General features: G+C 52.9%; 2 protein-coding genes across 5 annotated transcripts; one reads left to right on the top strand and one right to left on the bottom strand.

The window, feature by feature from the left end:
* Nucleotides 1-124: 124 nt before the first annotated feature.
* On the bottom strand, nucleotides 125-7,596 carry ARFRP1 (ADP ribosylation factor related protein 1). 4 transcript variants are annotated; one of them, XM_058562269.1, is made up of 8 exons: nucleotides 7,515-7,596; nucleotides 6,872-6,965; nucleotides 6,551-6,638; nucleotides 6,246-6,328; nucleotides 2,514-2,595; nucleotides 2,199-2,269; nucleotides 1,341-1,441; nucleotides 125-1,270 (listed from the first exon to the last, which is right to left on the bottom strand). In XM_058562269.1, the coding sequence occupies exons 2-8, from the start codon at nucleotides 6,962-6,964 to the stop codon at nucleotides 1,183-1,185; spliced, it is 606 nt and encodes a 201-aa protein (XP_058418252.1). In that variant the 5' UTR covers nucleotide 6,965; nucleotides 7,515-7,596; the 3' UTR covers nucleotides 125-1,182. The 4 variants fall into 4 exon arrangements, with proteins under 4 accessions (XP_058418252.1, XP_058418249.1, XP_058418251.1 ...); XM_058562266.1 differs by having other exon boundaries at nucleotides 6,872-6,970; nucleotides 7,515-7,588; XM_058562268.1 differs by having other exon boundaries at nucleotides 6,872-6,970; nucleotides 7,543-7,583.
* On the top strand, nucleotides 7,576-27,172 carry ZGPAT (zinc finger CCCH-type and G-patch domain containing). The gene is made up of 7 exons (XM_058562261.1): nucleotides 7,576-7,721; nucleotides 7,978-8,680; nucleotides 24,459-24,592; nucleotides 24,825-24,980; nucleotides 25,969-26,088; nucleotides 26,188-26,596; nucleotides 26,745-27,172. Exons 2-7 carry the CDS (start codon nucleotides 8,127-8,129, stop codon nucleotides 26,881-26,883), a joined length of 1,512 nt encoding a protein of 503 aa, XP_058418244.1. The 5' UTR covers nucleotides 7,576-7,721; nucleotides 7,978-8,126; the 3' UTR covers nucleotides 26,884-27,172.
* Nucleotides 27,173-27,196: the final 24 nt, after the last annotated feature.

Here is a 27,196-nt window from a genome sequence, read left to right as displayed (position 1 = left end):
CAGGAAGGCAGTGCCCGGACAGGCCACTGCTCCAGCCTGGGAGCCCCTCGCACTATGGTCGCTGCCCAGGCAGCTGGGCGTCCACACCCAGTCTTGAGTGCCTGGAGGAACAATGAACAAGAACCACTCAGACCACCTTTATTTTGTACACACTAGCGCCAGCCAGCCAGCCTCCGGCCCACGGCCCGACCCACTGGGTGTTGCCTGCTCCCACAGGAGTCCTGTAGGGAGGGTCTCTGCTCCCCACTGCCAGGCTGGAAAAAGATTTCTAAGCCCTCATCCCCAGACCTGAAGAGGACCCCACCCCTTACTCCGAACTGGGAACACAGACCCAGCACACCAACCTGCCCTTGGGGAGCCAGCTCGCCTTCCCAATGCCCCCATGCCCACCCCCACCAGTGCAACCTGAGCTGGCAACCGTGGTTGTCCTGGGTCGGTGGCAGGCGTACTTAGAGGGGACGCCCACTCCAAACACAGCCTCCTGGCTTTTCCCTCCCTGCTGGGGACCAAATGAGGTGATGCTGGGTCGGGGGGGGGGGGGGAGGCCCACATTGCCTCCCAGGCAGATCTTCCCTGCCCCGTCTTGAGGCTACATCAGACCCAGAGCCCTGCTGGCCTTCGGGGACATGGGCCAGGTCTCCTTCAGTGTGACACCTGCCCCCAGCCCACCCCCAAGATCAAAGGAGGCAGAGACTGAGGGCAGCCGTGGCCCCACAGGTGCCCTGCACGGAGCTCTGGGAGCTCCTGAGGGCCCCACAGCTCTGGAAAATCCCACTTCCAACCAGGTAGCCTGAGGCTGCGCCTCAGGACGGGCAGGCAGGCTCCAGAGGGAGAGTCGGCCTGCCTACGCCAAGGCCTCACCCCCAGGGCCCCAACTGGAGCCTCAGGGGCAGGGGGCTAGGTCTGATGTGGCCACAGGCCCCACTGGGGTGAAGTCAAGGGTTCTGCGGTGGCACCTGTGGGGCGCCCGGCGGCCCTGCTGCCCCGACTTCCTTCAGCAGGAGCCTCCGGATGCCGACGCTTTTCCAGACACAGAGAAAAGTTTGTCTTACAGAAAAAACACGCAAATGGAAAAACCAAAAGGCAAAGCAAACCCAACCCCCAGGATCGGCGGCCCCATGCCAGCAGGAGCGCTCCTCTGGCACCTGGGGATGAGCTGTGCGCCAGCGGGCGCCGGTGCGCCTACGTGATGTCCCTCTGCCGCGGCGGCCGGTGAACGTTCCGCACGACGCACTTCACCATCCACTCAATGCCTTCGCGCACCCCTTTGCTGTGGAGACAGCGGGCATGAGGCAGGGTCAGCCGTGGCCCCCGGCCCACAGGGCGGGGGCCCCACTCACCCCGTGAGGGCCGAGCAGGCCTGGGTCAGGCAGTCACGCCTGCCGATCTTGGAGGTGCAGTCGCTGAAGGCAGTCTTGATGTCAGGGATGCAGAGGCAAGCCTGGGGGAAGAGCAGGCAAGGTCTTGAAAAGCAGGGCCCCGTGCCCCACCCCGAGGCCATTTCCTGGCCCCCAGAGCAGTCCCTCCAGTTGGCCAGGGCTGGATGTGAGCTTGCAGTGGGGGGCTGAGGACGGGGTGTGAAGCAGTGGTGGCCCTTGGGGGCTTCCCTGCCCAGGAGTCCTGGCTGGCGAGCGGCCTCAGACACAGGAGCAGGCAGCAGGGAAGAGGGGGATGAACAGACCAGATGTGATCTAAGGTAGACCCTGGCCCTCAGGACGGCTGGCGGCCACGACACAGGCCCTAGAAACAGCCCACTGCCCTGCGTAGCGCCTCTGCCATGCAGACAGTCCACGCGGACAGTCACCAAGCCACCCTGTGCCTGGGCAGGCAGGTGCAGCTGACCGATAGTCGGTCTGTCCCCCTCTGCCACTGCCCCTGGTCCCAAGGGAAGCAGACAGGTCAAGGGCTGCGCTGGCCCACACACACACCCTGGGACCCGTCGTTTCTCCCCAGACCATCACCTGGATCTGCCCACCAAGAGGCTGCCAGCTGCAAAGGGACACGCATGGCTGCCCTCCAGTGGAGAGAAGGTGCCTGCACCACGGGAGAGGCCTGGGGGAGGGGCTCTGTGTACTCCAGGCCAGCACGGCTTGGGTGTCCGAGGAAGGTGGTGGCCCTCCCCTGGAACAGGCACCCCTGCCCCCTGGCACTGCAGGCACACTCACACTGGGGGGCTCCACTGTGGCAAGGGGGCTCACCTCGACATCCTGCTTGTTGGCCAACACCAGGATGGGGACACCGTCCAGCGCCTCACTTGTGACCATCTTCTCTGGAGGACGAAGAGGCAGCAGTGAGCACCCTTTGTCTACCTCCCACCACCTGGCCCCGCCCAGGGGTCCCCACGTCCCAGCTAACCTCTCCACAGGCATGGACGCTCTTTCTCTGGGCCAGGGCCCTTCTGACCTAGTGTGGGCCCAGCCTCCCCGCAAGGCCAGCTCTGGACACACAAGATGTGCAGACTGGACCTGACCATTTCTCCCAGTCCCCTCCAGCCCTGGCTGGGCCACACCCACCAAACGCTCGCTTGGACTCCGAGAGCCTCTCCTCGTCGGTGGAGTCAATGACATAGATGACGCCATGGCACTCTGCGTAGTACTGGGGAGGGCAGAGAGGGGGTGCTGAGCCATGGGCACTCAGCCGCCTCAGGGGCACTCCTGACTAGAAGACCCTTCTGAGGGTGGGAAGGTGGGTGGAGTGGAGATGCGCCCCCACACCCCGTCAGGAAGGGCTTGCTGACCTCGGGTGGGGAGTGGCCACCTCCCCCCCACTTCCCGCTGCCGCACACCAACCCCACTTCAGCGTCTGCTCCTGAGAACCACCCATGACCACCGCCTGCTGGTGGCCAGAAAGGAAAGATGGGGCTTGGGGGCTGGAGGAGCCCAGACCAAGCCCATCCCTCTGCAGACCTGGAGTTGGAGAGAATGCACTGATGGGGACTTGTGCTGGCACAGACAGCAAGCCTGGCAAGTGTGTCACTGACAAGCCCTGGAAAGACCACTGAGGGCTGAGGCCAGCTCCACACCAGCAGCAGCTCTGGCCCCTACACAGAATGGCAGGGCCAAAGACCAAACCAGCATCACTAAGCTCAGAGCTCTGCAGGCCAGACTGGTGCCAGGAGGGCAGTCAGCCCTGGGCTTGCTGACAGCAAGTGTCACAGGATCCCCTACAACAGTTAACCACCAGAGCCTGGGGACAGCTAGGGGACAAAATGGAACATAGCACCCCTCAGAAAAGATAGATACACAAAGTGGGGACATATGAGGGACAGACCCACTGGGCGCGGGGCATGAGGGATGCAGCCACAGGTCTGGCGAGTCCACCCTCTATCCTAATCAGACCACCGGAAGCACCCGCATTCAGGAGCACCTTCGCCACTCTGCCCCAGCTCTCCTGCCTGTCACAAGACCCCAGGGACCTGGAACATCCACATTGACTCCTACGGCAAGGCCGTTCCACTAGCTGGGCAGGACTAGCCAGCGGTCAGCGAGCTGAAGGCCCTGGTGATGCATGTGTTCCAGGGGGTGGGAGACACCCGGGGAGACCCAGGCCTGGCAGCTCTGGACAATTCTTAGGGTATAGTGAGCAGGCTACCCCGACCCCAGCACAAGACAAGCTCTTGTATATGCATTTGCTACAAAAGAGAAACCCAACGCAGCCCTCCTGGGTCCTGCAGGCCATCAGTCCCGCACACAAAAACTTCTCCAGCCTACATACTAGGCAAGGTGAGGACAGTGGGCTGGCCGTCTTGGGGCTGACACAGGGAGCTGGCAGGCCCTACAGCGGAGGTCTCCGTGGCAGCAAGCCCAGTGAGACAATCACCAGGCAGCCCCTGGGGCCCCAGGGAGTGGCAGAGGACTTCTGGCATGCAGCTGGGCCCTGGCAGACGGATGCTGGAGCTGCCACCATACCCAGTGGATGTCAGGTGATGATCCAGCAGTGGTGGCAGCGACAGGAGAGCACACCTGGGGCTCAGTGTGAACAAGCCCAGGGGCACAGCAGGCTGCTCTGGCCCCACAGCACTCGCCACGCTCCAGACCCTGATGGCTGCATCACGTGTGGCCACGTGGGGGGATCCCACACAACCAGCAGAAAGAGGGAAGGGCTCAAGCTTGGCTTCTGGGTGGGCCCACACCAAAGGTCTCTTAGGTGTGGCCTAGAGGAACAGAACAGAAGTCCTCCCCGCGGCAGAGCGCCAGTGGTCCCCCTGGTCCCGCTTGTGTGGGCAGACGCGGCCCAAGGCTAGCATGCACACAGACCCATAGGCAGCAGCACACAGCCTAGATGAAGGTCTAGGGCAGACATGGAGCAGTGGACATGGGGAGTGAAGGTCCACCAGACATCTGCCGGGGACAAAATGACTCGACTGGCCCAATACAGTGCTGCGGTGCTGGACCACATGGGGGCCAGGGCCCAGGACGCAGCATCGGGGAACGGGGAGGGGAGTAAGAACTCCACTTCCCATCCCCCCAGTGACCCACAGGGGACTCCACTGCTCCTTCCCAGCTCTGGGCTCTACAGGGCTGGGGGTGTGGTCAGCACGCTCACCAGGTGCATGGCAGGAGACCTGCTGAGTCACAACCCCTGGCTGCCTCCTGGGCACACTGGACAACCCGTGTCCAGGGCCCAGCGGAGACCCCTCTCTGGCAGGAGGTAACTGACCCCATCAGCAGGAGGTGGGGCGCCCACTCCACAGCAAGCCAGAGAGCACATGAGGAACCCAGGGGACCACCAGAGAAGGCGACCTCAGCAGTCAGGGCTCAGCCCCTCATGATGAAACCATGGCACAGGCAGAAGTAGCAGTGCAGGGGGCCACAACCAGCTGCAAAGCTGGCCTGTGGTGTGGCTTGTCCCTCTCCTCCCTCTTCCAGCTTCCCCTCAGGAGGAAGCCCCAATCTTGGAGGAACTGCTCCCCAAGGCAAGGGCATGGATGCAAGCGTAGCACAGTGGGTGGTGGCCAACACAAGAACCTGCCACCTGCTGCAGCCTTGCTGCCCAGTGGCAGGCAGTGTACCCAGTGATCTGTCTCTACTTGGCTCCTGCAGGACCCACTTTGATCCACAGAGAGCCTCCTTACCAGATCACAGCTGCCCAGGGCAGCCCACCATGGTGACCCCCCAGGCAGTATGGAGTCCCAGCCAGCTTGGCCTGACAGTGGGCAGCTGTGAGCAGTTTTCCTCCAGGGCTCCCCACTGGGCCAGCCACAGTCCCTCTGGCCCCAGCACCCGAGCTGACCCCTCCCCCTGCCTAGTCCCATGTCCTCTTGGCTCCCTTCCCAGGTGCTGGTCACCAACACGAACCCTGCACCCCAACCTCCGTCTCAGCACCTGCTCTTGAGACCCTTGCCTGTGACACAATGGTGGAATCTGTTTCACTCCCCACACGGGTCTGGGGTTCGGACAGTAGGCTTGGCTCTTCCTCAGTCCAACTTAAATGGCCACAGGGAGCCTGTCAGTCACCTTTTGGCAACAGAATGGAAGCTGCTCTCTTGGCTAGAAATCAGAGCAAGAGAAAATGCTTTGGAAAAGGTGACTGGGTACCTACTGCTAGAGTCAAACCAGAAATGAGAACCAAGGCACTCAGTTCTAAACACATAGGCAACCAACAAGTACTGGGGCGGGCATGTCTGCACCAAACCCACCATGCCAATCCATTGGGACAGGGCTGCCTAGGGAAGGAGCTAGGTCTGTCCCATTCACCGCTAGACCCCAGTGTTGGGCACAGGCTGAGCTGGAGACAGACTCCAGTCTTGAGGTTTGGGGGGAGGAGCACCACACTGGGGTCTCAGAAATGCCCGAAACTTATATCAAAAGAGGATGCAGTTGCTGTGGGTCTCTGAGGACATCCTCCCGGATGGGGAAGAGACCACCACGGAGTACAGGTCCTAAGCTAGGATTGAAGGAGAGGGACCCAGCGGGGGAGACGCAGGCCCTGCTGGTGGGGCCGAGTACTGCAGGTGTGGTGCCTTCCCTACATCTGTTTCTTGGCCATCTTTTGTCTCGTCCTGGGGTGAGTAGCAACGACAATCTCTAAGCCAAAATGAACCAAGTGTGTCCTCACTGCTGGGGGAGGAGTGCGGGAACTGGGATAGGACTGGGGGGGTGCTCAGGAACAAAGTGGGTGATGGCGGCTGCTGACAGGAGGGAAGGAAGGTGAGCCTGAGGCTTTCTGAGGAGAGGAAAAAGCCCAGGGGTGCCACCTGGGCAGAAATGGCACAAGGGGCAGGCGGTACGCGGCATCTATCTTACCTTGTCCCACAGAGACTGCAGCTCTTCCTGCCCCCCTAAGTCCCAGAACAGGAGGCGAGCCTTTCCCACATCCACAGTGCCAACTGGGAGAAGAAAACAGGCAAGGCTGTGGCCTTGGTCCCTGACACACCATCTCCCAGCTCTCCGGGGGCAGAGGCCACTCTGGTGCTCCTCGAGGACCAGCCGACAGAGCTGGAGCAGAGGCCTCACACACAAGGCTCTGCTGCCTGCCTACTGGCCTGAGGACGTCACAGCATCCTGAGGGGTCTGCCCCCCAAACCCACAGCCCTAAGGGATCCCCTTACTGTTTAGACCCACGGTGGTGGTGATTTTGGATAGACTCATCCCCTTGTAGTTCTTGTTGAACCGGGTTTTTGACTGCTCCAGAAAGGTCTGCGGAGCAGGAAAGAGGCATTAGATAAGGACTAGAGATGTTTTCAAGTCTGTTTTGCTAATGTCTTTCCTTAACCCATTCCTTTAAAACAAAACAAAACACAACAACGTTTTGCTTTTAAAGCAGCTTGTGGTGACCATCCCGCGGCCTTAAATGGGGTTTGGATTCTGTCCAGGTGGTGGGCATACTAGTAAAGGCACAAACCAAACGGAGAGGGAGCGCAAGCACGCACCGTCTTCCCGGCATTGTCCAGACCCAAGATCAGGATGCAGTACTCGTCCTTCTGAAACATGTACTTGTACAGGCCCGACAGCAGCGTGTACATCCTGCCCTGGGCACCGCGAGAGACCAGTCACGACGCTCCGACCGGCGCCCGCCTGCCCTGCCTGCTGACAGCCCAGATCTGGTCCGGAGCACTCCCGACTCCTCCCGCCGCCCGTCCCTCTTCGGTCTCCCCACTCTGCCCTCTTCCCCGTAACTCTCTCCATCCCTCCGGACCGCCGGCTGGTGTCCTCGCCCCAGGGCGCTCCTCCTCCCCAGTCACCGCCGGGCCTCCCTCCGCTCCCCGAGCCTCAGGCCGGTCAAGGCCCCACGCCCTCCCGAGCCCCCCGGGCGCTCCCACTCCGGCCCGCAAGGACGAGCCACCCCTGCCCGCCCGGCCGGAGCCCGGGAAACAGCGGGAACCCCGGACGCCCGCCTCCGGGAGCCGGGTGCGTGTAGGGGGCGGCCTGGGGCGGGCAGATGGGGACAAGCCGCCCCGCCCGGGGCCCCGCCTCCCGACGCCCCGACCGGACACCGGCCTTCGGGGCCCGCCGGCCGGCCGCCGAGAGCTGCTCCGGATCGGCCGCCGGTCCTCGCCGCGACCTCGGACCCGCCCGGGAGGCGAAGAACCTGCCCGTCTACCTACGCCCGCCGGCCGCCGCGCCTGAGCCCGCGGACCGCTGACCCCGCGCGGCGCCCGACGGGACACGGGCCTGCTGTCCCGGCAGCCCCCACGCAGGCACTTCCGGTGGCGGCCGCGCTCGGCAGGAAGTGCGCGTTGGCGGCGAGGGCGGAAGCGGGACGCCGGGCCGCTCTAGCCGGTGAGGCGGCGGGCTCTCTATGGCCTGGCGGGGGCGCGGAGGACCGAGGGAGCCCGGCGGCGGCGCCCCGGGCGGGCAGACGCGGCGTGGGGCCGCGGCCGGGCTCCGGCTGTGGCTCTTCCGCTTGGAGCCGAGAGCCGTTCCCCGCCTGTCTTCTCGTCCCTGCGGCGGGACCGCGGGCGGCCCTGAGGGTGGCCTGGGGGCCCCGCGCCCGTCGGCTCAAGCTCCGCCGGCTCACCGGCTTCTCTCCCCGCAGCGCCGCCTCCGGAGGATCCGGGCCGACCCCCAGGATCCGGGCCGACCCCCAAGGACCAAGCCATCCCCCGAGGACCAAGCCATCCCCCGAGGTCCCGGGCCGCCTCCCCCGACGACCGAGCCGCCCCCCGAGGACCGGGCGCCCCCGGGATGGACGAGGACAGCCTGCAGGCCGCCCTGCAGGCCCACGGCGCGCAGCTGCGGCAGGTGGAGCGGGCCCTGCGCGCCGGCCTGGACGCCTCCGAGCTGGCCGACCTGCGCCAGCTGCAGCAGGACCTCAAGGAGCTGATCGCGCTCACGGAGGCCAGCCTGGTGTCCGTCAGGAAGAGCAAGCTGCTGGCCGCGCTGGACGGCGAGCACGCGGCCCGGGACGAGGCCGAGTACCTGGCCTTCCAGACGGCGGTGGCCGAGGCCGTGGAGGCGCCGGGAGCCCCGGGGGCAGAATCGGAGCCTGTCCCCGAGAGAGAGGCCGGGCCGGAGGAGGCCGGCGGGGAGGCCGGCGGGCTGAGCGGGCGGAAGGTGAGCGCGCCCTACCGCAGCCCCTGGGGCACCCTGGAGTACCACCACGCCATGGTGGTGGGCGCGGAGGCGGCGGCCGGCGGCTGCGCGGGCGTGCGCGTGCTCTATCTCTACCCCACGCACCGCGCCCTGAAGCCCTGCCCGTTCTTCCTGGAGGGCAAGTGCCGCTTCCAGGAGAGCTGCAGGTGAGCGCGGGCCGGCGGGCGGGCGGGCGGGCTCGCGGCGTGTCCTGGTCTGTGGTCTGTGTCTCCCTGGGTTCCCTCGGGTCAGTCGGGAAGGAGGCACCTTCTTCGCGGTGAGACCTCTGCAGTGTCCGTCCGTCGTGGAAACTCGCCCGCGCGAGGTTAGGGAGCGCGGCCGCCCGCGCCGTCCTTGCCGGCCGTCTCCTCCCGTCTGTCCTCCTGCCTTGGTTTTTTTTCCTTGGACTACTTTAAAGCGAATTCTGGAAGTTGCTAGTTTTTTCACCTATAAATAGTTAAGAATGCACCCCTAATCTAACTGACAAGGACGTCATAAAAAGGTCATCTCCGTGTCGCCGTTGCGCCCGACAGAGGGAACCGCAGTGCCCCGTCCCTGCTGACGTTTCCACGGCCCCTGTGACGGTGTCTTCTTTTTCTCAGGGCGCGACTTTGATTTTGCTCCTTCGTGCTTTGTCTTGAGAAGGAATATTGACTGAAATTTCTAGTAGATAATTCTCTTTTTTAGCCAATAGTCCAGGGTAACTGTCTCTAGCTCTTTGGTCGTGTTATTTCCTTATAGACTTTTGCAGGGTCCCAAGTCTTATCTGGTACGTCTCCCTTCCTTCCTTCTTTCTTTGTAAGTTTTATTAAAGAACAGCACACATACAGGTTAGCACGTAGATCATGAGGGGACTTGGAGAGCTTTCAGAGGAGACACAGCCTGTCCCCAGTACACATGTTAAGTAAGAGACGTAATGTTTCTATCCTTTTTTCCCTAGTCTCTGGGGGGCACGTCCACATGTGATGTCCCCTGTGGTGGTGAGAGCTGGCATGTCCATGTGCTGCTTCCTCTGGGACAGGCACTTTCCTCGAGTGTCACAGTATGGACTGTGTCTAGTGTCCCCACGAGGTGGCCTGCCACCACTCAGGGTGCATGGTTCCGAGGGGCGGAGCTGGGGCCCCAGCAGTCTGGCTCTGAGACATCCCCACTCGCCGTGATTTGCGCTGTCAGCTTTAGGCCCCACCGACACATCCTACACACACCCACCTCGCATTACTCAGCACTGCTAAGTTATTTACTTGCATTTGGTTTAGATTTTTAAAAATACAATAAAATAGACAATGTTGAAGCACTCTTTGACCACTCTCTGCTGCAGTCCCCTCTCTGTCCCGGGAGGCTGTCATTGTCACACTTGGGTGTGTATCTCTCTAGCGTGTGTTAGTTCTTTACAGGCATACGTGTGTCTGTAAGTGGTACATGTCTGTGCTTTGTTGTCTAAGTGGTGTCATACGGCAGTTCGTCCTGCACCTTGCTGTTTCCGCTAAGCGTGTTTGTGAGAGACCGCCGGGTTGATGTTTATAGAACTGTTTCATTCATTTTCACTGCTGTGTTATCTTCTTTCATGTGAATATACCACATTTTACTCACTCTGTCCCTTTCTGATGTTTTCCAATTTTTATTTGTTACAGTGTGCTGTGAACATCCTAATACTGTCTTCTTTTGTAACTGACGAGAATTTCCCTAGTGTGTAGCCAGCGTGGAGAGTGTGTGCAAATTTTCTGTTTTCATGTGATGTATGTTTCCTAGTCCCTAGTCTTCTCCACAGTCACCTGCAGTGACATTATCCGACTTGCAGATTTGTGCCTATTGAAAGCTGGGAAAATGGTGTCTTGACTGAATTTGTATTTCCTTGATTACTGGCGAGATTGAGTTTCTTTTCATATATTTGTTGTAACTTAATCTCTATATTTCAGTCTCCTTATCTGTAAAACAGAGATGAGAATCATCTTTCACAGTTGTTGGGAGAATGGAGTGCGTTAATATGTGTCAAGAGTGTAGAGCAATACCTAACATACAGTTAAGCACACAGTAGATTTTTAGTTCTTACGTTGTTATTGTAAAATAAAATCGGATACAGGAAGTAAATACATAGCATGGGGCGTTATTGGAACACTCTAGTAATCAACATTCAGATCAAAACTACAAATATGCTAACCACCCCAGAAGCCCCTCCCTGGGCCTCAACCCAAACACAGCCTTCTGCCTCCTCCAAAAATCACCACCACCCTGACTTTTATGATAACACCTCCTTGTGTTTTTATGGCTTGTCGCTCAAGTGTGGCTGTGGTGTGAACACTGGGTTTAACCTTGCTCGCTGTGTAAGCCTGCTGTGTCAGGATCTGGCAGTGCACGCCCTTCTGCCTGCCTTTCCTGGCCTCACAGCTTCTCTGTTGAAGGCCAGACTGTCTGACCAAGCATGGAACACCGCTGGTGCAGTCCAGCACATTGCTCCGTCCGCTGCAGGCTGGCAGCTGGATCCAGGAACTTGATCCCAGAACTCGGGTTCTCCCTTTGGCAAGGCTCCCGGTGCTCTTCTTTCATCAGGAGACACCTGAGTTGAGCGTTTCTTTTGCCGTGCTGGCAGCCCTTAACGCTCCATGCCTAGATCCACTGAATCAGTGGGGATTGCAGGATAGAGATCTTTCCATTTTATCAGTTCATTTCATTTATTAGCTGGAATGTTATGAAGAGACGCTTTCCCTCTTCTACGACTTGGCTGCCCAGTGGTACAGTTCATGTTGAAAAGGCGGGATGTGTGCTGGATTTTTCTGTTTTGTTTACTTAGTTTCCAAGATAATAAATTCGTTCTTTCATCCTGAGAACGTGATGAATTACCTTTTAAAAAAATATTTAATATCCTTAGGGACTCATGGATTCACACATATTTGAGAAATTTCAACCCACTGAGATTCTGATCCTTATCGAGGCTCAAACATCCCACCTCGGCAAGTGGGACCCTCTTCACGTGGGCTCCTGCGTCCTTTTGACATGGCCCGGTAGTCATTGCTGGGGAGTCAGGATGTTCCACACTTGTCCATGCCTTTTCTGCCCCAGAGCTGGAGTCAGCCCGTCTCCAGGAAGCCCTGGTTTCTTTTAACGGTAGATGGTATCTCAAGACCCACAATGCGGGCACTGGGATGCTCTCTGTCGCTGGGTCGGTCATTGTCCAAGGTTTCCAGTGGATGGAGCTAGGAAGTATAAGTGGACACACATGTATGTACATGTGAGTGTATATATACGCATACCATATACCTATGTTTTTAAAGACAAAATGCTTTGTGAATTCATCTGGATATTTCCAATTTAAACTGAAGACTGCAGTGTTGAAGCTTTTTCTGGATCACATCTCTGCCCAGGATTTCCTTCTCCACCCAGGATTCTGGTGCTCAAGAACACAGAGGATGATGGATTCCAAATGTCCCCTAGTGATTTATCTATTTTATCCATCTTACACACACACGACACTCTCAGAATAGCAACACTCATTCTTCAGTTACAATGATTGAAAACTGTTAAAAATGTCTACACCCCCATTCTCCCTGCCATTCTTATGATTGTACTAGAGCTTCGCTGTCAGATCATATGGCCGTTATGTACCATCATCTCACTCTTGCTCTCAGCCTCAGTTCTAGAAGGACCTATATGTTTCATGCTCACAATCAGTCCGTATGGTGGTATTTTTCTTGTTCTAAAAGATCCCTCAGGAAGGGCTCACGGGAGACAGGCATGCCTCATTTTATTGCACTCCACAGATACTGCGTTTTTTGCAAATTGAAGGTTTCTGGCAACCCTGCCTCAAGCAAGTCTGTCAGCACCATTTTCCAATGCGTTTGCTCACTTAGTGTCTCTGCCTTTCAGTTTGGTAATTCTCACGGTATTTCAAACTTTTTCATTATTATTTGTTAGGGTGATTTGTGATCAGTGATCTCTGATGTTACTATTGTGGTCATTTTGGGGCACCACGAACTGCCCATATAAGACGGTGAACTTAATAAATGTTGTGTGTGTTGTGACTGCTTCACCGACTGGCTGTTCCCCTGTCTCTCTCCCTCTCCTTGGGCCTCCCTGTTCCCTGAGACACAACAGTATTGAAATTAGGCCAATTAATAACCCTACAATGGCCTCTAAGTGTTGAAGTGCAAAGAAGAGTCGCACGTCTCTCACTTTAAGTCAAAAGCTAGAAATGATTCAGCTTAGTGAGGAAGGCACGCTGAAAGCCGAGACAGGCCGAAAGCTGGGCCTCTTGCACCAAACAGGGAGTCAAGTTTTGAATGCGAAGCAAAAGTCCTTGAAGGAAATTAAAAGTGTTACTCCAGTGAACACATGAATGATAAGAAAGCGAAACAGCCTTATTGCTGATGTGGAGAAAGTTTTAGTGGTCTGGAAAGAAGATCAAACCAGTCACAACTTTTCCTTAAACCAAAGCCTATTCCAGAGCAAGGTCCTAACTCTCTTCAATTCTGTGAAGGCTGAGAGAGGTGAGGAAGCTGCAGAAGAAAAGTTTGAAGCTAGCAGAGGCTGGTTCATGAGGTTTAAGGAAAGAAGCCGTCTCCATAACTTAAAAGTGCGAGGTGAAGCAAGTGCGGATATAGACACTGCAGCAAGTTATTCAGATCTACCTGAGATAACTAAGGAAGGTGGCTTCACTAAGTAACAGACTTACAATGTAGACAAAACAGCCTTGTATCGGAAGAAGATGCCATCTAGGACTTTCATAGCTAGAGAGGAGAAGTCAATGCCTGGCTTCAAAGCTTCAAAGGACAAGCTGACTCGCTTCTTAGGGGCTAATGCAGCTGGTGACTTTAAGTTGAAGCCAGTGCTCATTCACTATTCTGAAAATCCTAGGGCCCTTAAGAATTATGCTAAATCTACTCTGCCTGTGCTCCATAAATGGAACAACAAAGCCTGGATGACAGCACGTCTGTTTACAACATGGTTTACTGAATATTTTAAGCCCACTGTTGAGACCTACTGCTCAGAAAAAAAGATTCCTTTCAGAATATTACTGCTCATTGACAACGCACTTGGTCACCAAAGAGCTCTGATGGAGATGTACAATGGGATTAACGTTGTTTTCATGCCAGGTAACACAACAGCCATTCTGCAGCCCAAGGATCAAGGAGTAATTTTGACTTTCAAGTCTTTTTATTGAAGAAATATATTTCATAAGGCTGTGGATTACCTAGACAGTGATTCCTCTGATAGATCTGGGCAAAGTACATTGAAAACCTTCTGAAAAGGATTCACCATTCTAGATGCCATTAAGAACATTGGTGATTCATGGGAAGAGGTCAAAATATCAACATTAACAGGAGTTTGGAAGAAGCTGATTCCAACCCTCATGGATGACTTTGAGGGGTCAAGACTTCACTGGAGGAAGTAACTGCAGATGTGGTGGAAATACCAGGGGAACTAGAATTAGAAGTGGGAGCTGAAGATGTGACTGAATTTCTGCAATCTCGTGATCAAACTTTAACAGACGAGGAGTTGCTTCTTATGGATGAGCAAAGACAGTGGTTTCCTGAGATGGAATCTGCTGGTGAAGATGCTGTGAAGATTGTTGAAATGACAACAAAGGATTTGGAATACTACATAGGCTTAGTTGATAGAGCAGTGGCAGCGTTTGAGAGGATTGACTCCAATTTTGAAAGTTCTACTGTGGTAAAATGCTGTCAAACAGCGTCCCATGCTACAGAGAAATCGTTTGTGAAAGGAAGAGTCAATTGATGTGGCAGACTCCATCATTGTGTTATTTTAAGAAATTGTCACCCCAATGAAGCCACCCCAGCCTTCAGCAACCACCACTCTGATCAGTCAGCAGCCTTCACCATCGAGGAAAGACCTTCCACCAGCAAAAAGATATGACTCGGGCCGGCCCCGTGGCTTAGCAGTTAAGTGCGTGTGCTCCGCTGCTGGCGGCCCGTGTTCAGATCCCGGGCGCGCACCGACGCGCCGCTTCTCCGGCCATGCTGAGGCCGCGTCCCACATACAGCAACTAGAAGGATGTGCAGCTATGACATACAACTATCTACTGGGGCTTTGGGGGAAAATAAATAAATAAATAAAATTATAAAAAAAAAAAAGATTATGAGTGCTGAAGGCTCAGATGATGGTTAGCATTTTTTAGCAATAAAGTATTTTTTAATTGAGGTATGTACACTGTATTTTTAGACATAATGCTATGGCACACTTAATAGACTACAATGTAGCAAACATAACTTTTCTATGCACTAGGAAACCAGAAACTCCGTGTGCCTGGCTTTATTGCAATATTCACTTTGTTGCTGTGGTCTGGACCTGCACCGGCAGTATCTCCACGGTGCCTGTGATGTTCCCAGGGATCTGCCGTGTTGGCAAGTTTCTGTTTGTTTTTTATAGCTGAACATCAATTTTGTTGGATATAAAGTTCTTGGCTCACATTACTTTCCTTGAGTATTTTAAATATGTTGCTCCATTTTCTTCAGATAAAATACTGTTGAAAAGTTTAATAGTAATCTCATTTTATTTTCCTTATAAATCATAAATCACGTACTCTTACAGTGTAAGGTAATGGTCCAGCCGTTCTGCATGTGGAGGTCCAGTTTTCCCAGCACCATTTGTTGAAAAGAATGTCCTCTCCCCGTGGAATGATCGTGACACCCTTGTCGAGAATCAATTGATTATATGTGTGAGGGTCTATTTCTGAGCTCTCCTTCTATTTCATTGGTCTTTCTGTCTTTTCTTATGCCAGTACCACACTGTTTGGATCACTGTAGCTTTGTAGTCAGTTTTGAAATCAGGATGTGGTAGTACTCCAACATTTGCTTTTCTTTTCAAGATTCTTTTGGATATTCAAGATCCTTTGCAATTCCATATGAATTTTAAAATCTACTTGTCCTTTTCTGCATAAAATTGGGATTTTGATAGGGATTGCATTGAATCTGTAGATCAATTTGAGGAGTATTGCCATCCTAACAATATTAAGTCTTCTGATCCATGAACGTGGGGTGTCTTTCCATTGATTTAGGTCTTCTTTAATTTCTTTCAACAGTGTTTTGTAGTTCACAAGCCTTGGTTAAATTTATTTCTAAGTATTTTATTCATTTTGATGCTATTATAAATGAAATTATTAATTGCTCTTTTTTTTTTTTTTTTTTGCTGAGCAAGATTGGCCCTGAGCTAACATCTGTTGCCAATCCTCTTCTTGTTGCTTGAGGAAAATTTGTCCTGAGCTACCATCTGTACCAGTCTTCCTCTATTTTGTATGTGGGTCACCGCCACAGCATGGCCTCTGACTAGTGGTGTACGTCTGTGCTCGGGAGCCAAACCCGGGCCGCAGAAGTGGAGCACACCAAACTTAAGCACTAGGCCACAGGGCCAGCCCCATGCATTTTTAAATTGTTCATTGCTAGTGTATTAAAACACAACTAATTTTTGTATATTGATGTTGTATCCTGGAACATTGCTGAACTCGTTTGTTAGCTCTAATAGAATTTTTTGTGGATTATTTAGGATTTTCTATATATACAATCATGTCATTGGCAAATGGAGATAATTTTACTTCTTCCTTTCCAATTTGGATGGCTCTTACTTCTTTTTCTTGCTTAATTGCCCTGGCTAGAACTTCCAGTACAATGTTGAATGAAAGAGGAGAGAGCAGACATCCTTGCCCTGTTCCTGGTCTCAGAGGGAGAGCCCTCAGTCTTCCACCATCGAGTGTGAGGGTGGCTGTGGGTTTTCATAGATGCCCTTTATCAAGTTGAGGTTGTTCTCTTCTATTCCTAATTTGTTGAGTGTTTTTATCATGAAAGGGTGTTGGATTTTTTCAAGTTTCTTTTCTGTATCAGTCGAGGTGATCATGTGTTTTTTTCCTTCATTCTATTAATGTGCTGTGTTACATTGAATGATTTTTCATACGTTGAACCACCTTTGCATTCCTGGGATAAATCCCACCTAGTCTTGGTGTGTAATCTTTTTAATATACTGCTGGATTTGGTTTGCTACGTTTTGTGTGTTTTTTTGGTGAGGAAGGTGCTCCCTGAGCTGACATCCATGGCAGTCTTCCTCTACTTTGTATATAGGACGCCGCCACAGCGTGGCTTGACGAGCGGTGCATAGGTCCACGCCCGGGATCCAAACCCACAAACCTGGGGCTGCCGAAACAGAGTGCGCGAATTTAACCGCTATACCACCAGGCCAGCCCTTCAGTTTGCTAGTTTTTGGTCGAGGATATTTGTATCTGTCCTATCCCGGTAAGGGCTGTTGGTCTGTTGTTTCCTTTTCTTGTGAGATCTTTGTCTGGCTTGGTTTCAGGGTAATACTGGCCTCATCAAATGAGTTAGGGAGTGTTCTCTATTTGGGGGAAAGAGTTTGAGAAAGACTGATATTAATTCTTCTTTAAATGTTTGATAGAATTCACCAGTGAAGCCATCTGCTCCTGAAATTTTTTGTTGTTGTTGCAAGTTTTGTTTTGTTTTGTTTTTTTCGTGAGGAAGATCAGCCCTGAGCTAACAGCCACGCCGATCCTCCTCTTTTTGCCCAGGAAGACTGGCCTTGAGCTAACATCCATGCCGATCTTCCTCCACTTTATATGGGACGCCACCACAGCATGGCCTGACAAGCGGTGCGTCGGTGCGCGCCCAGGGATCCGAACCCGGGCTGCCAGCAGCGGAGCACGCGCACTTAACCACTACGCCATGGGGCCGGTCCTGCAAGTTTTTTGATTAATGACTCAATTTCTTTATTTGTTATAGGTCTATTCAGATTTTCTGTCTTTCCTTGAGTCAGTTCTGGCAGTTTGTGTGTTTTTAGGAATTTGTCCTTTTCGTCTAGGTTATCTAATTTGTTGGTATGTAATTGTTCATACTGTTCTCTGATCACTCTGTTTATTTCTGTAAGGGCAGTGGTGGTGACGTCCCCACTTTCTTACCTGATTTTAGTCATTTGAGTGTTCTCTTTTTTTTCCTTTGTCTGTCTAGCTAAAGGTTTTCCACTTTTGTTTTCTTTTTTTTGGTTGTTGATTCTCTATTGTTTTTCTCTTTTCTGTTTTGTTTATTTCCACTCTACCCTTTATTATTTCCTTCCTTATGCTAGCTTTGGGTTTAGTTTGGTCTTTTTCTAATTCTTCAAGGTATACAGTAAGGTTATTGACTTGAGATCTTTCTTCCTTTTTTTTTTTTGCTGAGGAAGATTTGCCCTGAGCTGACATCTGTACCAGTCTTCCTCTATTTTGTATGTGGGTCGTCACCACACTGTGGCCTCTGATGAGTGGTGTAGGTCCATGCCCAGGAATCGAACATGGGCTGCTGAAGCGGAGCATGCCAAACGTAACCACTGGGCGGCGGGGCTGCCCTCTTTAATGTAAGCGTTAACAGCTGTAAATCCCAACGAGCACTGCTTCACTGTATCCCATGAGTTTTTTGGTACGTTGTATTTTCATTTTCATTCATCTCAAAATATTTTCTAATCTCCTTTCTGATTTTTTCATTGACCTATTAGTTAAGAGCCTGTTGCTTAATTTCCACATATTTGTGAATTTTCCAGATTTCCTCGTCACTGATTTCTAATGTCATTCCATAGAAATTGGCAAGGGTACCTTGTATGACTTCATTGTTTCACAATTTACTGAGACTTGTTTTGTGGCCCAGCATATGGTCTATCCTGGAGAATATTCCATGTGCCCTGGAAAGGGATGCTTATTCTGCTGTTGTTGGTGAACTGCTTTATGGATGTCTGCAGGTCTAGTTGGTTCACAGTGTTGTTCACGTCCTCTCTTCCCTTAGGGTCTTTTGTCTGGGTTTTCTATCCATTGTTGAAAGTGGGGTGTTGAAGTCTGCAGCTATTATTGGAGAAATGTTTATTTCATCCTTTAATTCTCTCAATTTTGTTTTATATATTTTTGAGACTCTGTTGTTAGGTGTGTATAAGTTTATAATGGTTATATCTTACTGATGGATTGACTCTTTATCAATATGTAATATCTTTCATTGTCTTCACTTAAGTCTATTTTGTCTAATATTAGCATAGCCATCCCAGCTCTCTCTTTGTGTGTGTGTGTGTGAGGAAGATTAGTTCTGAGCTAACATGTGTTGCCAATCCTCCTCTTTTTGCTGAGGAAGATTGGCCCTGGGCTAACATCTGTATCCATCTGCCTCTACTTTATATGTGGGACGCCTGCCACAGCATGGCTTGACAAGCGGTGCATAGGTCCACGCCCAGGATCCAAACCGGCAAACCTCAGGCTGCCGAAGTGGAGCATGTGAACTTAACCACTATGCCACCGGGCTGGCCCTCCCAGCTCTCTTTAGATCACTATTTGCATGGAATATCTTTTCTTTCACTTTCAAGGTGTTGTTGTCTTTGGATCCAAAATGAGTCTCTTATTGATGGCATAGAGTTGGATAACTTTTTTATCTATTCTTCCAATTTCTGTCTTTTAATTAGAGTTTAATCCATTTACATTTAAAGTAATTGCCAATAAGGAAGGACTTACCTCTGCCATTTTATTATTTGTTTTCTGTGTGCCTTATGTCTTTTTTCTTTCTCAACTGCTCCATTACTGCCTTCCTTAGTGTTTGTTTTTTCTAGTGTGTCATTTTAATTCCCTTCTATCTTTCTTTTCTGCCTATTTTTACATTATTTTCTCTCTCTCTTTTTTTTTCCTGAGGAAGATTAGCCCTGAGCTGACATCTGTGCTAGTCTTCCTCTATTTTATATGTGGGTTGCCACCATAGCATGGCTGATGAGTGGTGTAGGTCTGTGCCCAGAATCCAAACCCACAAACTGGGGCTGCCAAAGCGGGGCATGCCGAACTTAACCACTAGGCCACGGGGCTGGCCCCTTTACGTTATTTTCTTAATGGTTACCCTGTAGATTATGATTAACATCTTAAACTTAGAACAATCTAGTTTGAATTAATACCAATTGAGCTTCAGCAGTATGAAAAACTCTGCTCCTATACGGCCGGCCCCACTTTGTGTTGTTACTGTTATAAATTACATCTTTATACATTGTGTGCCCAGAAGTATAGATTTGTGATTATTACTTTATGAATTTGTCTTTTAATCATATAGGGAAAAAAAGGTGAATTACAAACCAAAAAAATAATAATACTGGCTTTTTTGTTTACCTCCGTAGTTACTTCCACCAGTGTTCATATGGTTTGAGTTACTGCCTAGTGTCCTTTCATTTCAGTCTGAAGGACTCCTTTTAGTATTTCTTAAGGGCAGGTCTATTAGCAACGAACTCCCTCAGCTTTTATGGACATCGGAATGTCCATTTCTCCTTCTTTTTTTGTGAGGAAGACTGGCTCTGAGCTAACATCTGTTGCCAATCCTCCTCTTTTTGGTGAGGAAGATTGTCCCTGGGCTAACATCCATGCCCATGTTTCTCTACTTTGTACATGAGACGCCACCACAACATGGCTTGATGAGCAGTGTGCAGGTCCATACCTGGGATCCAAACCCATGCACACCGGGCCGCCGAAGTGGAACGCGTGCACTTACCCACTAGGCCACCAAGCCGGCCCCTCTCCTTCATCTTTGAAGGACGGTTTTGCCAGGTATAGAATTCTCGGTTGACAGTGTTTTTCTTTCAGGACTCTGAATGTGCTGCCCCGCTGCCTTCTGGCCTCCACAGTTTCTGGTGGGAAACCGGCATCCTTACCGAGCATCCTTGTACGTGAAGAGTCGCTTCTCTTGTGCTGCTTTCCAGGTTCTCTCCCTGTCTCTGGGTTTCAGCAGTGATCATAATGTACCTCATTGTGGATCTCTGTTTATACTCCTTGGAGTTCATTGAACTTCTTTGACTTGTAGATTCATATCTTTCATCAAATTTGAAAAATTTTCAGCCATTATTCTTCAATTCTGCAAATATTCTTTCTGCTCCTTTCTCTCCCTCTTCTTCTGGGACTCTATTATGCATATTTTGGTATACTGTCTTTTTTACCTTTTAGTATGTCTTGGAATTTTTTTCTTGATAGCTGAGCGTGACACACTGGGTAAAGGAACTGCTGTAAATAGGCCTTTAGTGATGTGGTTGGGGGTGGGCGTTGATAGTCCTGTGCTTAGATCTCGGTCTGTAGTGAACCTGTGCCTCTACACTGTGAATTTCCTGTGTGCCTCTTGGTCATCACACACACACACACACACACACACACACACACACCCCAGTCAGGTAGGGCACGATGGCTAGTGTGGGCTGGGTTTGGGTGTTCCCTAACCCACAGTTCAATTAGGCTCCGATAAAACCCCATCAGGTTAGGCTCTGGCTAGCTGCTTTCCCCTGAGAGCAGGCCTTGTGAAGGAGAACAGAATGGATGGCGTGTTTCAGAATGGTTCCTTTTCCCCTTCCTCTGCCAGAGCACGAGGGGATTTTTCTCCGGTTTGCACGGTGAGAGCCTGGTGTAGCTCCTGGAGCAGAACTCACAGCAGTGCGGGCCCTGTGGCCGGCCCCCCCAGGCTGCACCTCAGACTTGCCCACGCAGAGCCTCTGGCCATCAGTCATGGCGGGGTCCCTTTCTGGCGCTGGGTCCTGCTGCAGTCACTTGCAACTCTGTGTTTGCCTTGGTCTCCAAACTTGGGGCTGCACTTTGCCCTGTGACCTCACTTCTCTGAGGGATCTAAGGAGAGTTGTTGATTTTTCAGTGTGTTCACCTTTTCACTTTTTGTTAGGACAGAGGGGTGACTTCCCAGCTTCTTACGTGCCAGACTGGAAGCCATAAGTGTCCCATCTGGTGAATTTCTCACTTCGGTCATTGGCTTTTCAATTCTCTAATTTCCATTTGATTCCTTTTATATAATTTTCACTTCTCTTTTGAGATCCTCTATTTCTTGAATCATTGTCTTTATACTCATTTAATTCTTTGAACATACTTGTAGTATCTGCTTTGAGGTCTTGGCTAGATTCAGCATCTGGGCCCACTCAGTCAGATTCTGTCAACTGCTTTTTTTCCTGTTTGTTTGCATTACTCATAAATTTTTATTGAAAACTGGACATTTCAGATGACATAGTGTCGCAACTCTGGATTCTGAATTGCTTTCCTGAGTGTTTTGGTTTATTTTAGTATGTTTTCTGGACCTAAACTATGAGAATTTTGTTTTCAGGGTCTCCCTGTTAAATACCTGGCTGGCCTAATGCCCGCTGACAGCCCCGCCATCAGAACTGTCAGTTTTCTTCGTTCATTTCGGTCAGGTTCTCACTTTTAGCTCCAAGGCCCCTGCCCCACGTCCACCTCTGCACTGTTTTCCGAGCAGGTGATGCTCCTGTCTGCTGACCAGGGTGGGCAGCGAGCAGCCTCCAGTGCAAAGGCTGCAGACCCTCCTCCCGTTCTGTCCCCAAACTGGGCAGCTGTTCAAGAAAATCATTTCTCAGTGGGTTGTCTGCTTTAGTCAATTTCCACAGCTCCAAAGCTGTGAATTTTGGTAATTTTGCTCAGTTTTAGCCATGTTTTTCTGTGGAGAGGATTTGATGACCCCTGTACTTGGCCGTGGCTGGAACTCAGACCCTTCTTTATAGTTTTAAGTGCTTGTTTTCAGGTTCAAGTTTTTACTTATTCTGGAATGTATCTCCGTGAATGTTGTGAGGTAGGTTATTGAGGGATTTTTTGTATGGGAAACCAATTTTTAATTTTTTGCTATGAAATCCATAATCCCTCTCTTCCTGACTTGTTTGTAATGCTTCCTCTGTCCTGTGTGAAGTTTCTGTCTGCATGGGGCTCTTCCTGGGTGCTCTTTTCATTGCATAGATCAATTTGCCCATTCTCTTAGTTTTAAATTCATTTTATGGATATACCATTAACTACTCCCCATGGTTGGAAATTTAGGTTATTTCCAGTGCTTTCAAATTTGGTTAACATCCTTGTGGTAAATCTTTGCATACTTTCATTATTATTTTTTAGAATCATTTCTTAAAAGCACTTGGTGGGTTAGAAGTAATATACCAAATTTTAAGGCTTCTAATATCACCAAAGATTCCTGCAGAAGGGTTTAATTTTTGGTGTCTGTGGATGTATGTACGTGTGTGTGCATACGTTTGTGTATGCCAAAGGGAGTATTTGGTCAAATTCACCCCTGGATTTAGGCTCCCCATTTCTTTTTTTTTTTTTTTTTTTTGGTGAGACAGTTAGCCCTGAGCTGACATCCATGCCAATGCTCCTTTTGCTGAGGAAGACCGGCCCTGGGCTGACATCTGTGCCCGTCTTCCTCTACTTTATATGTGGGACGCCGCCACAGCATGGTTGACAAGCAGTGCGTAGGTCCACGCCCGGGATCCAAACCTGCAAACCCCAGGCCGCTGAAGTGGAGTGCGCGAACTTAACTGCTACGCCACGGGCTGGCCTCTGGGCTGCCCGTTTTTTTGTTTTTTGTGTGTGTGTGTGAGGAAGATCAGCCCTGAGCTAACATCCATGCTAATCCTCCTCTGTTTGCTGAGGAAGACCGGCTCTGAGCTAACATCCATTGCCAATCCTCCTCCTTTTTTTTCCCCCAAAGCCCCAGTAGATAGTTGTACGTCATAGTTGCACGTCCTTCTAGTTGCTGTATGTGGGACGTGGCCTCAGCATGGCCGGAGAAGCGGTGCATCGGTGCACGCCCGGGATCTGAACCCGGGCCACCAGTAGCAGAGCGCGCACACTTAACCGCTAAGCCACGGGGCCGGCCCTAGGCTCCCCTTTTGAACACGTGGTTTTGCTCCTCAGTTGAACAGGGCTTTTTCTTTTTTTTTTTTTTTTTGTGAGGAAGATCAGCCCTGAGCTAACATCCATGCCAGTCCTCCTCTTTCTGCCGAGGAAGACTGGCCCTAAGCTAACATCCGTGCCCATTTTCCTCCACTTTATGTGGGACGCTGCCACAGCATGGCCCAGCAAGCGGTGCATTGGTGCGCGCCCAGGATCCGAACCCGGGCCGCCAGCAGCGGAGCGAACGCACTTAACCGCTACGCCACGGGGCTGGCCCCTGAACAGGGGTTTTCAACCAGAGTCTCCACGGCAGTGCACATTTGGGGCCCAGGCTTGCAGCTGCTGGTGCCACTCGGTCATTGGCAGTGCCCTGGGTGGCTGAGGACACTCAGTGTGAGAAGGAGCTGCCCGGAATCCTGCCGAGGAGGCGTCTGAGGCCATCTTGGTCCACCATGGGAGGGACGGAAGCTCCCATTTCCTCTCCGTCTCCTTCACCACCGATTCCTGCCTAGAAAGACAGCCATGGACAGTGTTGGCTCCGTGTCGTGGAGTGAAGGCCAGCCCTCGATTGCTCTTGTCAGGTCTGAACAGCTTCCTCTTTGGAGTGGTGGCACAGTGGAAGTCAGTGTGTGGTTAGTTTCTTCATGTCTTTATTTGGCAAAGTTGAAGGTGACAGGCCTTGGTCCCCACACTTCCTCCTCCTCCCTTCTCCCCACTCTCTCAGTTTTGGTTTTAATTTCACTGGTACACTGATATCTAAGAGTTAAGGCACCACTGTGAGAACTGGGTTCTCCTAGTTGGTTTGCGGGGACTCAGTCCTGTGCACACACACACCTGCCTTCATTATCTGTTCATGTCTGATGGAGAGGTGATGGGGACCTTTAGTCACAAGGCCATCTGCTGGCCTTGTGGTTTCTCTAGCCCAGAAAGCTGGGGAGTGACACGAAGCATCTTGTCTTCCAAGTAGCCGGATCCATCTCAAGAGCGTGAGAGAGAGAGTGCGAGAGATCAAGCACACAAGTGTGTGTATGGATGTGTGTGTACATGTATATATGTGTGCGTGTGTGCATGCATGGGTGTGTGTGTAAACGTGTGCACATGTATGTGCGTGGGCATGTGTGCATGGGTGTGTTTATATGCGTGTGTGTGTGTGTGTATGCATGTGTTTGTCTGTCTCCCTATGTCTCCCTCCCTTCAGTGCCATGCCCGGGCAGGTGGACTTGGTTCTCCTGGGTTCACTTGCCCCTGGTGGGCCATGTCTGAGCCCTGCCCCCTGTGGCCCTCTGCAGGTTCTCCCATGGGCAGGTGGTCTCTGTGGATGAGCTGCGCCCCTTCCAGGACCCAGACCTGAGCTCCCTGAAGGCTGGCTCTGCATGTCTGGCCAAGCAACAGGATGGCCTCTGGTACCCAGCACGGATCACTGGTGAGGCTGCCTGTGGGCCTCCCTGACGGGGTCCTTCCTGGAAAGCCCTCTCCATGCATGTCACGTGTTATTCTCATATGACCACTCCTTTGGTTGGGCATTGGGACCCTGCTCTGTGCCCAAGAGGAGAAGAACACCCTTGCCTTGGCCCCACGTTGCTCCCAACTTCCAGTGTGGCTCCTACCACCTGTTGAGGCCGCTTACCTGGCTTGTCTTTGTCCCCGACCTCCAGATGTGGACAGCGGCTACTACACAGTCAAGTTTGACTCACTGCTGCTGAAGGAGGCTGTGGTGGAGGGGGACTGCATCCTGCCCCCACTGCGCACGGAGCCTGCAGGGTCCTCTGACTCAGACAGCAGTGACCCCGATGACCCCAGTTATGCCAGAGGTATGGCAGCAGCTCAGGGTCAGAAGCAAGGAAGGTAGGGCAAGGGGCAGCATTGGTAGTGGTCACCCTGAGAGGCCCCTGGCTGGTAGGGTATCCCAGCCATCTCACCAGATGGTAGGAGAGCATGACTACAGTGAGGTGGGCTGTACTCAGTATGTGGACACCCTGCAGAGGGGCACTAGTTGTGCCTGAGGAGGCGTGGAAGCCCCCACAGGAGGTTGGGGAGATGAAAGAGTACATGAAGGGTCTGGGGCAGGTCTGGAGACCCACAGACGCAAAGACCCGGCCCTTGTCTTAAAAGAGCACATATGCAACGATTACAGTCCCACGTGATGCAAACCTGAGGCCGTGGCCACCAGAAGAGGGGGAGGGGGCTGCTGATGCAGGAGCTGCCAAGGCAGTTGATGCACAGGAAGGGAGCGGTGGGACGTGGCATGCAGGAAGGAGCAGCTCCTTGCCGTGGCTTCTGCTTGGGGCCTGGGTGCCCTGCGGGTGGAGGTGGGGCTGTGTCCAGACAGCCGGGGCGGGCGAGTTCCAGGAAGGGGCTCTGGCCGGCAGTGTCCCGCCCCGCCAAAGCTCGGTTAGGATGAAGACGGGAGGCATCCCCCTGGGATCTGCTACGTGAGTTGGTGGTTTCTGAAGCCCCATGTCCGTGGTGATGAAGGGAAGGACTGAGCCGAGCAGGTGAAGTCGGGGACTGCTCTCCTTGACGGGAGGGGCACCTCCCCGCCTGGGAAGGTGGGTCAAGGAGGGGCTGTGTGGGGAGAGGCAGCCATGCGACCAGCAGGGCTAGAGCAGGCTGTGCCAGACTCTGCCACAAGCTCTGCCTATTGTCACACGCCACCACGGGCCTGGGCAACTGGTGGAGAGCCTGTGGTACTAGGGATCGAGGCCCTGGCTCAGAGCTGAGCTCTTGGGCTAATGTTGGCCAGAGCCCAGAGTGCTCCATGTCCACCTAGGCCAAGCCACTGCCTTCTGTTTCCTGCAGTGGTGGAACCTGGTGCTGCCGACCACGGGACCTGCAGCTCTGCCTTCGCCGGCTGGGAGGTGCACACCCGGGGCATTGGCTCCAGACTCCTCGCCAAGATGGGCTACGAGTTTGGCAAGGGTGAGTATGTGCTGCACCGGGGGGCGGGGTGGGGGAGGCAGCTGCCACAGCATAGCCCAGGGGTCCAGTAGCAGTAGTGCCAACCCCGTGTGCCCCTAGGTCTGGGTCGACACTCCGAGGGCCGGGTGGAGCCCATCCACGCTGTGGTGCTGCCTCGAGGCAAGTCACTGGACCAGTGCGCGGAGATCCTGCAGAAGAAGGCCCAAGGCAGCAAGGCTGGCACCAGCAGGCCCCCAAAGTGCCGGGGGAGAGGGGGCAGGCCTGGAGGCCGCCCAGCCCCACGTAGCGTGTTTGACTTTCTGAACGAGAAGCTGCAAGGCCAGGATCCTGTGGGCCTGGAGGCCGGGGCAGCCCCTCCAGGGAGGAAGAGTGGCACAGAAACATACCGAGGCACTGCGAGCACCAAGCGGGCCCTGAGCTTGCGGCTCTTCCAGACCGAGGAGAAGATCGAGCAGACCCAGCGGGACATACGGGGCATCCAGGAGGCCCTCGCCCGAAACACAGGCCGGTACGTGTGGAGCTGGGCTCGGGGCCCAGCCCACAGTTCATGTGCAGGAACTCGTCCTGACCTGGGGGAGGGTCTGTATGATTAAAGAGCCTGGGGGCTTGGTGGCAGTGGCCCGGAGGCCCTCGCTGACTAGTGGACTCCTCTCCAGGCACAGTGTGGTGGCAGCCCAGCTGCAGGAGAGGCTGGCAGGAGCCCAGCGGCAGCTGGGGCAGCTCCGGGCCCAGGAGGCAGGCCTTCAGCGGGAGCAAAGGAAGGCGGACACCCACAAGAAGATGACCGAGTTCTAGAGTCCCGCACCCACCATGGCCAGAGCCCAGAGACCCCGGCTCCCAGTTGCCTTCAGGAAGACCAGCTGTCACCCAGCAACCAGGATGCCTCCAGAAGAGGGGCCGGCCCGCTTCAAGGCTAGCCTCCCCGGCTGGCCTTCCTGCTAGCCTGGTCGTGTGGACACTGCTGAGTGGAGATGGGGCTGCAGGGGTCACTCTGGACACTTACTGCCCATCGAGCCCACCTGCCAGTGTCTTAGGGCATCTCCTGAGCAAGGACATTAAAGTGATTTTGTTGCGTGTCTTTCAATGGAGGCTCTGCTGGCTATGGGGT

Source organism: Diceros bicornis, chromosome 19 (genome assembly GCF_020826845.1).
Source record: "Diceros bicornis minor isolate mBicDic1 chromosome 19, mDicBic1.mat.cur, whole genome shotgun sequence".
NCBI lineage: Eukaryota > Metazoa > Chordata > Mammalia > Perissodactyla > Rhinocerotidae > Diceros > Diceros bicornis.
This window is presented reverse-complemented; position numbering and strand designations above follow the sequence as displayed.

Bases quoted from the DNA above. Each gene is read 5' to 3' on its own strand.
- ARFRP1 (XM_058562265.1), bottom strand. From the start codon at position 7,127: ATGGAGAGAGTTACGGGGAAGAGGGCAGAGTGGGGAGACCGAAGAGGG. The intron at 6,639-6,871 runs GTGCGTGCTTGC...CCTGCTCCGCAG, and splicing joins TGGACAATGCCGGGAAGACG to ACCTTTCTGGAGCAGTCAAA. The intron at 1,442-2,198 runs GTGAGCCCCCTT...CTCTTCCCCCAG, and splicing joins CCAACAAGCAGGATGTCGAG to GCTTGCCTCTGCATCCCTGA.
- ZGPAT (XM_058562261.1), top strand. From the start codon at position 8,127: ATGGACGAGGACAGCCTGCAGGCCGCCCTGCAGGCCCACGGCGCGCAG. The intron at 24,593-24,824 runs GTGAGGCTGCCT...CCCGACCTCCAG, and splicing joins GTACCCAGCACGGATCACTG to ATGTGGACAGCGGCTACTAC. The intron at 26,597-26,744 runs GTACGTGTGGAG...ACTCCTCTCCAG, and splicing joins CTCGCCCGAAACACAGGCCG to GCACAGTGTGGTGGCAGCCC.